We start from the raw sequence: 14,203 nt of genomic DNA on the forward strand, positions 1-14,203 counted from the left end.
CAAGTTAAAGCGGAACTAAACACAGCAATACTCACCTGCCCTCCTGTGATGTGATGTCCACAAACTCCCTTCTTGACGGCTTCTTCAGGTTTGGGGGGTTTTGGCCATTTTATTCGGTTAGGCCAAGATGATGATACTCCAGTCCATATGCTCAGAAGTTGATTCATCCCAGCACTGTGCCATGCCTAGAATGCGCATATGACGCTTAGTGTATGTCCTTAAGCATCTTGCAAGAAGGAAGGAAAAAAAATTGTTATAGCAGAAGAAGACCTAGTATTACTCTTCTGCAATAAAAATCCTTCCCCTGCTTGCTAGGTTTTGAAATCCGAACAGAGATCTGCCTAAATAGGTCCATAGCTGAAATGTTCAAGGAGAACTATGGGGTTAAGGCTTTTCCCCATAGTTCTCCTTAGGGTAATGGGAGGACACAAACTAGCGTCCTCCCGTCACCCTAAGCTCAGTATACCGCCAGCTACAGCTCGCGGTATACTGAAACGCTGCAGCTGAAGCGGATCCCGACAATTATGTCTGGATCCGCCCAGCTGCGTGATTGACAGCTGCCTCTGCCTATCTAGAGGCAGAGCCAGCTGGCGGAGCGGGGAGGGGGGAATCCAGCCCCTCCCCTGTCACGGCAAAGAGCCGTGACAGGATCGAGAGGTGAGCGAACGGCTAGAACTATGAGGTGAGTGAAAAGCACTCCCCTCATAGTTCTCCTTTTAAACTGGATCTGAAGCTTAACTGGTTAACACACAGTTGTGTTTTTTTTTCTTCCTTTTAATGGACGGGTGTCCTTGGGTTGTCTGAAATGATGTACATGCATTCTATCCTATAATTTGTGCATGTTAAATCTGGTTAAATTGTTCCTGCTACATTGTTATTGCAGCTGAGAGCTGATTCAATGAATTATCTTGGTGCTGTTGTCCAGTTTTGTCCAGTTCAGCCTAATCTCTGACCTATGTATGACAGAATGGGCCAGAAAAAGCAGAGCCTCAGAAGCTTACTGATGTCATTGTCACCATTACATAATCGCTGTAATAGGACTCTGGATTAAGTGTGAGATGTAGAGAGCTATTTAAGCCACTGTTTGTAACAGGCTTGAAAGAGGCACAGGTAAACCTTTCGTTAGGTAAGTGGGAAAGCCAGTCATTGTCGTTGAACAGTCTCTTCCTCTCCTCTCTAGTACTTTCACATTTATTACATATGCTGTACATTCAAGGTAATCTGTTCAATGGTTCTAGTCAGCTGTATATTAGAAAATGAATACATTGGTATTCTAGCAATGTTAATCATGAGAAAACAAGTGAAAAATGTCCATATTCTTCTACTTTCTGGACTGGTTATGTAGGGTGACATTGTGTGTAACCTACATACCGCAGAAAGTATAGATATAAACCATAGACCACAGGCTGTGTGGTGCCCTGGTTTAGTTCCATTGTTATGCAGTCCTTATTGTTTAGGAGTAAATGGATTCATACTTCATACATTCATAGTACTTTTTTTTTTATCATGTCAGCTTTATTGTATAAATGCAAGATACAATAAGATGGTATGCATTACCTTATAGAAATAACATCACCAGTACCCGTATGGGACAAGTGGCATACTTCGATTGTATCTCAAATACTACAGCATTAATGGGCTGCCCGCCATGAGTCGGGATCTTCTCCAGCTGCGGCGTCTCAGTATACCGCGAGCAGTAGCTCGCGGTATACTGAGCTTAGGGTAACGGGAGGACGCTAGTTTGTGTCCTCCCGTTACCCTAAGGAGAACTATGGGGAAAAACACTGACCCCATAGTTCTCCTTTTTAATATAGCTGTATTTGTTCTGGCAAACCTATTCTGCCATTTTAGCCAAAAAGAATCAATTGCTCTTTAGCTAATATTTAAGCTTACTTGGACTTTTTTCATCCTAATGAAATGAAATACAAAACAAAACCTTTCCGTTTTAATTACATATCTTATTTTAGACCTGGTGATGATGGGTCTCTGTTCAATGCAGGCACATACCCTGGTTGGCAGGAAAGGCTGGCAGTATATGATGTAGGCTGGCTTTTGGGAGAAGTTGTGCAAATTTATAATGCCTTGGTCGGTAGATGTCAGTCTGGAGGAGTGGACATTCCTAGGCATGCTGCATTTCCATGCAGACCACCCTAGGTAACACCCACATGTGATGCTAAGCCTCTAAGATTGAAAAGCTGAAGACCAGGGACAGTCATATTGGGTAGGGAAGTGCGAGAGAATGCTGGATGTCCTCCAGCCAGGAATTGAGGTGGGTTCTATCTTACTTGCTGCAGCGTCGTAACACACATTGTAAGGAACTCGCAATGTGCAGTGAAATCGGAGGAAGTAATTCCAGCAGAGCAGAGGAGCTTCTACAACTGTAAAAGACTGAGGGGAAGGCTGTTTTTTTTTCTATTTAAAGAGTTTTGTGTGTTTTTAATATATAGATAAGCAATTATTTTAAAGCAAAACACTTAATATAGGAAATACTCATAAAGCATGATTTCCAGGAGTGGTTTTCTTTTATTGAATTAAAACCTCAGGTAGAGGTTTTAGTAATTCTTTTTTTTTTTTTTATCCAAAATACAATAAAAATAATATAAACAACTACAGGCATTCCTTTTAATGGTTTGGACTATGGATATGAGATAAATGACTAGTAGTAGACAATAGTAGATGAGCAATCTTCACCCTTAAAACTTGGACCCTTAAAACCAATCTCAAGCACACATACGTGGCAACTCAAGTTTGATATCCGAGATTCTGGACAATCATTGCCATCATATAATTTCAAAACCTCCAGGTCCAATACAATCACATACTGCAGTGTCAGAAAGCTCTGTTGGAGGATCCAGGCTATGGATCCTCCAACAGGATAATGACCCAAAACACACCACTAGAAGCACCCTAGAGTGGCTAAGAACAAAACCTTGGGCTGTTCCATAGTGGCCTTCCATGAGCCCTGTTCTGAATTCTATCAGACATGGAAAAAGCTTACATTAGTAGTCTGAAGAAGGCACTGTTCAAACCTGACCTGAGACAGCTGGAGCAGTTTGCTTAAGAAGAGTGGGCCAAGCTACCTGTTCACAATGGCAGAAGTCTTACTGAGTATTACAGAAATCTCTTGTTTGCAGTGATTGTCTGTCTCTAGAGGTTGTGCAACAAAATGTTAGGCTAAGGGCCCCATCATGTTTGTCCATGCCATTCTCATTTAGTTACATTATTTTGTAGTCATTTTTGTTATTCCTAATATTTTTGTTATACCGAATGTCATCTCATTGAATTTCATTGTGTTATGCTGTATTCATAGCTACTAGTGGTAGATTAGCCTTGCTTATGCTTAATTTATGCACACTTTGGAATCTTCCTTCCATTTCACCCCTGCTGTTTTCTGTACTTTGATACAGTATTCTGCTAGATTCTCCCAGCCTCTCATTTCTACTTCTGACTTCATCCCTCACTGACTAAGAGTCTCTTTCTACCTGTTAAAGGCAAAGATAGGAATGCCTTTTCCCCCTGTAAGAAGTCTTCTTATCGAGTTGGTTACTATCTGTGAATTATCAAGTCAGTAGGTTGTCATACTATATGTACAGATGAGCCTCAGGAAAGTATGTGCAAATACATAAAGCGGTGGTTGAAACAAATTAAAAAGCAAAGGCATAACTTTATTAAATATGGAATGCGCAATGATGGATGCCAATTACTTTTGCTAGTTTCAAGTTCTTTCTTAGAAAATGGCGGGCTCTTTTTTTTTTTTCATGTAAGGTTCAAACAAATTTGTCCAATCTTGTATGTCTCCTATATAGGTCTGTCCTCTTGGTTGTGGAATGCCATGGTGTGAATTGAGACTTGGAGTTCATTGCCTTTTTTTATCCAATACAAAGTCTTTGCTATGTTATGGTGAAATAGCATTTCCTTTATAGTTTTCAGGAGGAAATAAAGCACACCCATTGGGCGTAAATGGTCACACTACATGATATACTCATGAACATTTAATTTATTTAACATCCTCAAGGCATGTGATAATAGACAATTATTAAAGAGCACTTTTATAAACTGATACTTTGTATGAATTTTTTTCTCATTTGTTTGAAATTCCTAATTTTTTTTTTTTACAAATAAACATTTTATTTGCTTCCATGCATGAGTGTGTGCAGTGCATGCTAGGATGTCTGATGGGAATACACAGCTCTAGATATGGCTCTGTACTCATTGTGGTTGATTTGCTCAGAGAAATAGGCTGTTCACTTTGCAAGACCATTTACCTTAGCTTAGTGAATGAGGTGAAGCTCTGGTGACTGCTATCATCCAACCATGTGCAAGCAAAAACATTTTTTTTTCACTTGTACGTAATTGGGTATTATTTGCAAAGTCAATTTTTGCTACATTCACTAAGCTAAGGGAAATTATCCTACAAAGTCAACATCCTATTTGCCTTTAGTAAATCAACCTCATGACTGTTATAGATTGAAGTTCTAGATGGCACTTTCCCTTATTGGAGAATAGGGGTTGTTTCAAATGCTCATTAAATCATTTAGTGCATACTGCTCTTTGATGTTTAAAGGTTTTTTTTGCAAAATCAGCTGGTCCCCTGAGCACTGGTCCTGATATCCTGTTTTCGGGTGGCTCCTTTCCCTTGCGAAGTCCTATGGAGCCACCCTTGTGTGTGTCTCCACAAACACACAAACACACAGGCACAACAAGGCAAGACACTTCCTTGCTCCCCTTCCTCCCTTCTCCAAGTTAGTAGATGAACAGCTGCGGGAGACTGCTCTGTCCCCTGTGATCTTGTATGCAACAGGAAGTTAAAAGCAGCTGAGCTGAGAGAGTTGGAGCTGTTTAGAAACATGATGACTTCAGGTGCTTGGGCAAAAATTTTAAGGAATATTGTGCTGGGCTATGTGCATTTGTTTGATCTGGATTCATTACTGAAACAAGTTTAGGAGTTTAATATTACTTTAAGCTCTGTATATTACCTGAGATCCTGTTACTTGGCTCAGTAAACCAGCCTTCTGAAACACAGCAGTGCCAGACCTGCACTTGCCACCTGCTGCCTTATTAATAGCACAATTTCATATGTAAGTGACTAAAAAACCCTGAATATTTTCATACGTTAAGTGTTGAATGTGATACATAAAGAAAATATATGGAGAATGATACACTTCCTTTTTATAATACTTGCCTGTTGCTGGTAAGCCTAACATTTTCGAACGGCAGTGCTTTGGTCTGCATTGTGTCATAGACTCCCCGGCAATCGTCTCTGCCACTCATCTTCAGGCATAAAAATAGGTCTAACTGAGTTGTCTGGTCAGCACCAACTTGGTGGTTATCAGTCAACAAGGGGAACACTGCACCTCCGAACTGCACATATTGACTTTGACCTTCCCTTGTACGCTTGACCCAGTTCATTGCCTCCTGATCTCAAGTACTTAAAACCGGTGCTGATATCGGCAAAGGTGAAGTCATTCGGAAATATATAAATAGCTGACACTATCCAGAAGGGATGTGGTCTGCCAATGAACCACACTGACTAAACGGCAGGGTAGATTTATTATAAAGAAGATTAATCAGTGCCTGCTTTGTGTGTTTTCAGCCCATTGTATTGGAATTTACATTTCTTGGGAAGTCGCAGGTACCTTTTGTCATGTATGATACTCATTTTTACACTTCAGCTCATTGTCCCTGGGTGACGGCTACTTGCCTTTATGTCAGTAGCACTGCGGAGATGTTAACAAATGGAATAGTTACATGATGTTGCATGGCAGTCTTTGACCACAGGGTGCATGTTTTTGGCAGGCTATCATCCTCTCTGCAATTTAACATGCCAGCTGTTTATATTTTTCCACTGCAACTGTTTTTTTTTTTTGTAAATTAAAAAATAGCCACAGGCTGTTCTCTGACTTGACTAATATTTAAGCATGATCTGGTTTTTAGGTATGTTCCTTATGTCAGAGGGGTAGGAACTTCTTGTTGAGGGTGTCAACATTTTCCATTGAATAGTTTTCATCTACGCTGCCTGCCGTGTTGACTAGATGTTCACAAAAGAGCTCACTGAAAGATACCAGATGGTTGTCAGGGATTAGAGAAGTGTGTGTAAAAATATACAGCCATCCAGCATGTGCTCTGCAGCAGACACTACTATCACTGCTATAATGGCTATTGAAGCAAGATATAAACTGTAATCCTTTATGCCGTAATCTTAACAAACCACTCGGCATTGAAAAAGAATGTTGGATTTCTACGGTGCTCCTCCGTGTGTTCTCCATGCTCTGCACAGGCAGCTGATATCATGTGCTTCAATGAACTCTGTTTATTCACGTGTAAAATTATGGGTGGACGCTCAAGACTAAGCAAAGACGGGATTAATGAGAAGCTCATATGTATTGTGGAGGGTAAGTCAGATGTATACAACAAAAATCTGGAATCTCTGAAATCAACTTTATATTGTGTATCCCAGGAAAGTTGAGGAAGCTAGATCAGGGCTGGGTATGAAGGAGGGTGGTTAGCAGAACAGATATTACTGTAGCTTTGTAATTAATTGTTTCTGTTGACATTTTTCTTGATGAAGCCTATTCTTTTTCCTTTTCTTTTTTTTTTTGCCCCTCCCACATTTTTGCTATGCCAACCTCAACTTGTTTATGCAAAGAGTTTGAAAGGGTTAGAACCTCTGTTAATTAATTGGCTGTCTTTGTACCCATTGGAGAAATTGCCTTAATTTCTTTTCCTGTTGACCATACCGGAAGTTTAGTAGAATCTTAATGACACAGACAGTAGTAGAAACCTGACCGAGAATCTCACATTTCCCCTACAGACAGACCCCAATAAATACAAAAAAGTTCAGTAATTTCCTGTTGTGATGACACAGGAAGTCAGGTGATGTCTTACCAGTAGAGACACAGATCACAATATATGGATTGGGGCTTCCCTGATGTTGATGCATCTCTATTGTGCCCTCCCTCAAGATGTGCAGCACCAGCAACTTCTGCCTGCAATGCCCATCTCTTCCTACCGTCCCTCTCTCTATGTTAAAGAGTAACTCCATCTTTCCAACCATCTTTTTTGTTGCACCCATATTCGGAAACATGGTCACACAACCCCGCCCCCCAAGCCACCTCCACTCTTGCCTAAATCCTAGGGTTGTTCTCCCTGCAGCATCCAGGCATCTTTTGAAATCGGTACAACGGTGCGTGGCTCCACCTGTTGCATCTTCCGTTGACAGATCCTTGCATAAGATCTGTGAATGGAGAGACTACAAGGCATGTCTGACACGGCCGCAGCAGATGGACTCTTAGTTCTTAATGGAGTACAGTGACATCTCTGCAATTGTTAATTGATACTTCCTCCCACCCTGAAGTCTAATTGAAAGTCCATGCCTTGCACAGACACAGGCTGGGATGAATAGTCTGCAGGATTCTATGCATTGCACCAATGATCCGTTGATTGCTGCTACAATGCTTTGGAGGCTCCAATGCCAAAAATATTGGACTCTTCCTTTAAGTAAGCAGAGACTAACTTAAAAGCTTACAGAGAACACTGCAGCACCTGGGAGGTTTGCTGCCCAGAAGGGCATTTAACCATCTTCTGTTTATATCTATGGGAAACCTTAGTTAAACGCTGTAACAGTTTACCTCTGTTATGAGCTGAGGTGCATGCTGTGCAGACCTAAGACAGGCAGAATATAAATGAATTAAGCAGCCAGAGCGTTATTTATGTGATCCGCATTGAGCACAATGTTGACAGTTATTGACATGGAGTTATTTTTAAAAGGTATTGAATGAATGCTGAATGGAACCTATCCAGTCTATTGTGCTACATAATCTCTTCTAAAGTCAGGATTTGGCTTTGCCACTTTTAGAAATGAAATGTTGCTCTGCTCTCCATACCCAAACAAATTTTCCAAATGGAAGCATATCCTACCTACCGGCTTCAAGATTTTTTTTGTTTAGCATATGGTTCATCACCACATCTACTTATTGCATGTCAAGGTACTTACTTTGCCTTGTGCCCCTCCGAGCTTCCTACGGTTTATTATTCACTCAACCCTTTCAAAGGAGAGGCACATGGGCACTGTCAGTTCTGATCTGCAGGGGTTCCGTGCACAGATACCCTGTTGAACTGTGTCCATCCACTTTTTGCCTCCATCTTACTTTCGTGGAAAAAAACCTGAACTTACCGGACCAATGTTAGGCCTATGGGGAGTTGGATGGACATGTGTCCGTTTACATCAGATTACTCACAATCCATCACAATCAGGTCTGCCAAAACCGAACTCTGTTCTGCTCTGTTTGGACCACCTGTCTTAAAGGGACCTTATTCCATCAGAGTTTACAAACTAGTGTTCATTTAACGGTAATCTATGTTTTGTCAAGTTATAGTTGTGCATGTCATTAGTTTAATGCCAATGTATTCATGTGTGTTAAGCTTTTTTTTAAAAAAAATAACACTATATATACACTGTCTGGCCAAAACAAATTCACACACTCTAATATTTTGTTGGACTGCCTTTAGCCTTGATTACTGCACACATGCGCCGTGGCGTCATTTCGATAAGCTTATGTAATGTCATAACATTTACTTCCGTCTAGAGTTGCAATAAATGTTCAAGATCTTGTAGGGATGATGGGAGAGTCAGACCACTGCGTAAGGTCTTCTCCAGCACATCCCAAATATTCTCAATGGGGTTAAGGTCTGGACTCTGTGGTGGCCGATCCATGTGAGAACATGATCACTCATGCTCCCTGAACCACTCGTTCACAATTTGAGCCCGATGAATCCTGACATTGTCATCTTGGAATATGTCTGTGCCATCAGGGAAGAAAAATCCATTGATGGGAAAACCTGGTCATTCCTTATATTCAGGCAGCAGCTGACCTCAGTTTTTGGGCACATAACATTGCTGAACCTTATCAACTGAAGCAACCCCAGATCATAACACTGATCTAAATCCAGGAGGTGACTTTTTTTTTTATTGGGCCAGGCAGTGTATATTGTGTACATAGTGGCAGCCTTATTTGCTCATATAGATTAGCTTTAATTCCTGACAGTGATTGTGCTTTAATAATGCTTTTTGAAGGGAGGACCTACAGTTCTGTATGTGAAATATAATGATGAAAATGTGAACGTTACATCAAAATTGAGTTTCTGTTACACATTACAAATATAATTTAGTTTCCTTGGTGGAAGTACATGGTCGATTTCAATAAACAAAATATTTTTGTAAGTGTTTTTTATAAGTGTTTATATAAAGTATATTTATACAAGTGTTTTTCTCCCCTTCCAACTTTTTAACATTAAATAGGTTGACTTTTTTTTTTTTCCCTTTACAAATTCTGGCACCATATAAGGATTAAGCATTTTGGCCAATTCAAGTGCCATTGATTTTTAAAAACCTGGCTGTAATGATTTAAAAAAAAAAAAAAAAAACTTCAGATGCAAGAAGTTTTCTTTCAGACCTATCATGAAATGAAAAAAGTCTAGTGTCCTTTTTAGCATGTCAAACAGCCCATGGTCTACTGTTTTTCTGATTCTTGGGGATATTTTTCATTTTAGCACAGTCCACATACCCTGCAGCATTGCAGCCATTGGTGTTTGGCTATAGCAAGATTGATACTTTCACCCAAAGTCTAAAAACATATATTGGCCATTCATACTGAAACGGCCCTTTGCTGCGTGTTAATGCACACATGTTAATGCGTGTTGTGGCAAAGGCTAACATGCAATGAGCTAAGGCACCCCATTCTTTGTGAATGGGCCTCCAATGCACCACAACAGATGAAAAAACGTACATGACTCTTATAAACGCATTGCACCACAGCCACCCGTTATATGCGCTGTAGTGCTCTCCATTAAACTCTACTGTACACTTGTGTTGCGGTGGATCCACAATGAATGGCACATGAACTAATTTTACCATACCTAATCCACACGGCCACAGTTCTTTCTGGTAGTGCTACACTGAAGTGTAATATTCTTTTGGTGTTCATGGTAAAGTGTTCACTGGGAAGACCTGCATAATATGTTCGTTGCATAGCAATCAATTGCAGTGGCCTTGAATGGGGACACCAACTCCAATGGTCATTCAGGGGACACAAGTATGGTGTCAGCATTGGAATTCACATGGTATTGCTTCCATTCCGAGGGGTGACATAATTTCTAACTAGGCTATTGTGTTTTTTTTCAGGGTGAATGTGTCCTTACCGTAAATCTCAGTAAACGGAGTAAGCGGAAAGCTGATGTATTTTACCTGCTCTTTACTGGTTCCAAACAGAGACATGTAGCAAGTACTCGCAGAGTCAACTCGGCAACACTACAGACAGTTGCACCAGGTGAGCATTTTACATTGGTTTTGTTTTATCTACCAAACATGGGTGATCTGCGGCCCTCCGGCAGTTGAGTTTTTACCAGGACCAGCCAGCGTCCGATAACGGGGATTTTGGGAGCTGTCATTATTTCAGCATTAGGAGGGGGAAAGGTAAAGTTTAGGGCTTTAGCTTAAAGGAGAACTATGGGGTCAGTGTTTTCCCCATAGTTCTCAGGGTAATTGGAGGACACAAACTAGCGTCCTCCCGTTACCCTATGCTCCGTATACCGCGAGCTACAGCTCACGGTATACTGAGACGCCGGAGCGGATCCCGACTTAGACGATGGGATCCGCCCAGCTGCGTGAGTGACAGCTGGCTCTGCCTATCTAGAGGCAGAGCCAGCTGTTCCCGCCCCCTCCCCCGTCCGTTCCGCCAGTCAGCGCTGGCAGATCGGAGCGGGGAGAGGGGAATCCAGCCCCTCCCCCTGTCACGGCAGAGAGCCGTGACAGGATCGAGAGGTGAGCGAACCCGGTATGTGTTCGCTCACCTCCCGATCTACAGAGCCGACCTGTGACAGTCTCATTGTCACAGGTCGGCTAGAACTATGTGGTGAGTGAAAAGCACTCACCTCATAGTTCTCCTTTTAATGTTAAGATTTTGGTCTGTGTGGATAATTTTAGGCAATTAAAAAGACATCAAACACCATCCATTCATTTTTAATCAGCTCAGCATATTCTCATCCGTCTGTACATTATTAATTAGCCATTTTTGTGCCTCAGCATGATGATAATAGAAGGCAGCTTTAGTGGGATGGCATTGTTCTTTCTCGCAATACTAAAAATAAGTTATGTTCGTCTATGAAATCCCTGTAGATTTTGTATTCTTAGCAGCATCCTGTCTTTTTACCGCTTTCCTTTCTTATACCATGTTTACCGTATACAAAATGCACTTCTATTTTAGGTCTAGTACACACAAATGTTGCAATTAAAGACAGGCGTATGTTTTGTACCTAGCTTTTTTTTTAATTTTTTTATTATTATTATGGTCAAGAACATTTTCTGAAATATTCTTGACAAAACACATTTTGCAAATGCTGCATCTGGATACTTTATATTTTCACAGAGACGCAGCAGGTAAAGCTCTCCTTTTTTTTCATATTTATTTGTATACAGTGGTACCTCAATTCACGAACTCTTCTGCTCGCGAACAATTCAGTTCGGCAAAATTTTGCTTCCGTTCACGAACTCTGCATCGGGTGATGAACACAACCGCAGCCATCTTCCCTGCTCTGACACATGGTCATAGTTTCCTCTAGTCGAGATCGAGGTCTGATCAGTTTGATTCGGTTCGCGACCAGAATCGTGGAACGAATTACGTTCGCGAACCGTGGTACAACTGTATTTACTTCCCATTCATTGGGAATAAACTTTTTTTTACATACATTGGATTACTGGTGACGGCTGTGGTGTGCCTCTGTAGGTTGCATCAGCCTTTTGGATGAGACTGATGAATTTGGGCATACAAATGTAAGAAGTGTCCTTTTCACAAAGTCAAAATTAAATTTACACAAGTGAATGAGTCAGAGCAGTGTTTAATCTCTTGTCTGTTGGCTGTTTTTGAAAGACAGCATGCCTGAAAGAAAAGTACTTGTGCTATGTTTAACTAACCCTAAGTGCTTTGGAAATCCTATGTCATGTATTAAATATGTTCAAAGATTTTACCTTTTTCTATTATTTTTTCTCCTTTAAAAGATATTCAGTGGAAGAGAGATAGTTTGTCTTTGCAGATTTTGCCTCATGCCCTAGCCCAGGAATCTGAAATGTAATGCTTAGAAGAGAGGGGAACATTTTTTCAAAAAGACTAAACTGTTCAGTAAAGCCTTTTTTTTTTTCTTAAAAGATTTTATTTAGGATGAGTTCACAATTTTGCACTGTGGGAACATGTTGGTACAGTGTGGTGCTATTTATTCTTGATGGTACCCCAACCAAGCTTCCCAACAGACATATGGTATTGTATTATCCTGCATTATGCTGTACTGCATTACAAAAAAAATCTCTTGATGAGGCAAATGGGCTGCTTTAGCACAACGCACACTACCATAATTTGTGTTACCACACTGCAGTTGTGTGACGTTTTAGCTCTGTGAAATCATGGCAAGTTCCTTATTTCTGATAAATTTTCTAGGCTACAAGATCAATTTGAGCAAATGTATGTATGCGTCTTGTATTTTACATGGTTATATAGCACATCAATGTATAGTGTAATGATTATAATAAGGGTTATTGATTTTGGAGATTTTTACGGGCATAAAGAGAACCAATAAGATGTCTTTCTAATCTACTTCAGCTAGCAGAGAATTTTGAAAGCGCTTCCCATGTATTGGCATGACTTGCGATGTCATGAACTTTATCGTGCCATATAAAGGCTCTTTGCATGCCAGATTAATGCTCAGGAGTGGAAGCTGGTCATCTCCTTCTACAAGAACATGAAAGCCACGGTTTTGATCTAGATTTGACCCCTCTCCATGCCTATTCAGTAGACACATTAGAAAGAATGGTCCAGCAGATCAATAATACATAGACTTACATGTCCAAGAGTGATGTTTTTTTCATCTTTGGCGAGTTGTGTCTTTTGGAAATGTAATTTACCTCTGCTCCCCACAAAGTTTTATACTTCCCTTCTCACACTACTGCCTGATCCATGATGTGCGGCTCGCAAAGTCTCCCTGCTGGTCCCTCACTTCTGTGCATGCATGGAAATACCCCATTTCATTCCTATGTAGGCTGTTGAGATGCAAATGAATGGTACTTGATTTCAGTGCATGTGCAAAAAAAGGAAATGACAGCCCGGGAAAAATTTCAGTGGTGGACCACGGAGAGCCACTCAGCCACCGCTGAGAACTTTACAATGAGCAGCACAGTGTGGACCTGGCAAGAGTGTGGACAGATGAGTGTAAGAAGATTTATTAAAGAATGCACAAAAGTACAGCTATCCGTTTACACATCAGTCATAAAAAAATTTAACTGCCAAAAAAGGTGCTTGCATTTGCTTAATGGTGCAATAGTGTACTTTGCATGGTAAGTGCACTTTAGACAATTTTAAATGACACTTTAAATAGTTTAAATCACCAGAAATTGGTAGCATTGTAGCAACATTCTTTCAGTCCAAACATGTGATCAGTGTATATTGAATACATTGATAATGGCATTCATTGTTATATCACTGCAAATTTGTATTATACATGAGAATTATAAGCCGGATGAAGTGCAAGGTCAATGGTTCGTTGTATAGTATGCCCGAGACTGGGATGGCTCCAGTTTTCTGCCTTCTTCATATAAAGCATAATGTGATGCCATACCATTTGTTGAAATGACAAATTATTGTGTTAATTGCCAGTGGCGCCCATTCTTACTAATAATGTACCTCATTCTATGAAATAAACACAATGGCTTGCCAATACAAGTAGTGATACAGCTGTCTTTGCTTTATATGTCTTATTTGAATAGGTTTTCAGTAAACATTAATGTTTGACATAAACATAATTTGTATCCAGTATTAATAACCACGTTCAGAATGTAGGTTAAAGTGTAGCTTGAGCATAGGCAAGGCAAACGTTAAACATTTCCTGGCAAGAATATGCACCTGGTCCTTGAAATACTGTAGTAAATGGGTACTTTATGTTTGTATTAAAGGAATGGACATCACTGTTCAGGCGAATAATTTGTTACAGGTGTTTTCCACTTTGAGCCATTGCGTCTCTGCATTATCTGCGCAGCACACATGGGAAAGCCACAAGTCCCCGAACTCTGACAGATGTTGACCAGATTGTGTTTGTGATAAAGAATTTATGTGACCCAGCAGGAAGCTGAACTTGGTGCTTATATTTTTATTTATTTTGCTGC

The 14,203-nt window shown here is 40.5% G+C and overlaps 1 protein-coding gene across 1 annotated transcript in view; it reads left to right on the forward strand.

Annotated features, from left to right (window-relative positions):
- AKAP13 (A-kinase anchoring protein 13) overlaps window positions 1–14,203 on the forward strand; it is a 234,237-nt gene that overhangs the window by 69,327 nt on the left and 150,707 nt on the right. Inside the window, exon 4 of the mRNA XM_018567558.1 lies at window positions 10,181–10,325. Within this exon, the coding sequence (XP_018423060.1) occupies window positions 10,181–10,325 (145 nt within the window). The remainder of the gene's footprint in view (window positions 1–10,180; window positions 10,326–14,203) is intronic.

This window comes from Nanorana parkeri, unplaced genomic scaffold, assembly GCF_000935625.1.
Source record: "Nanorana parkeri isolate BGI_ZX_2015 unplaced genomic scaffold, ASM93562v1 scaffold1062, whole genome shotgun sequence".
NCBI lineage: Eukaryota > Metazoa > Chordata > Amphibia > Anura > Dicroglossidae > Nanorana > Nanorana parkeri.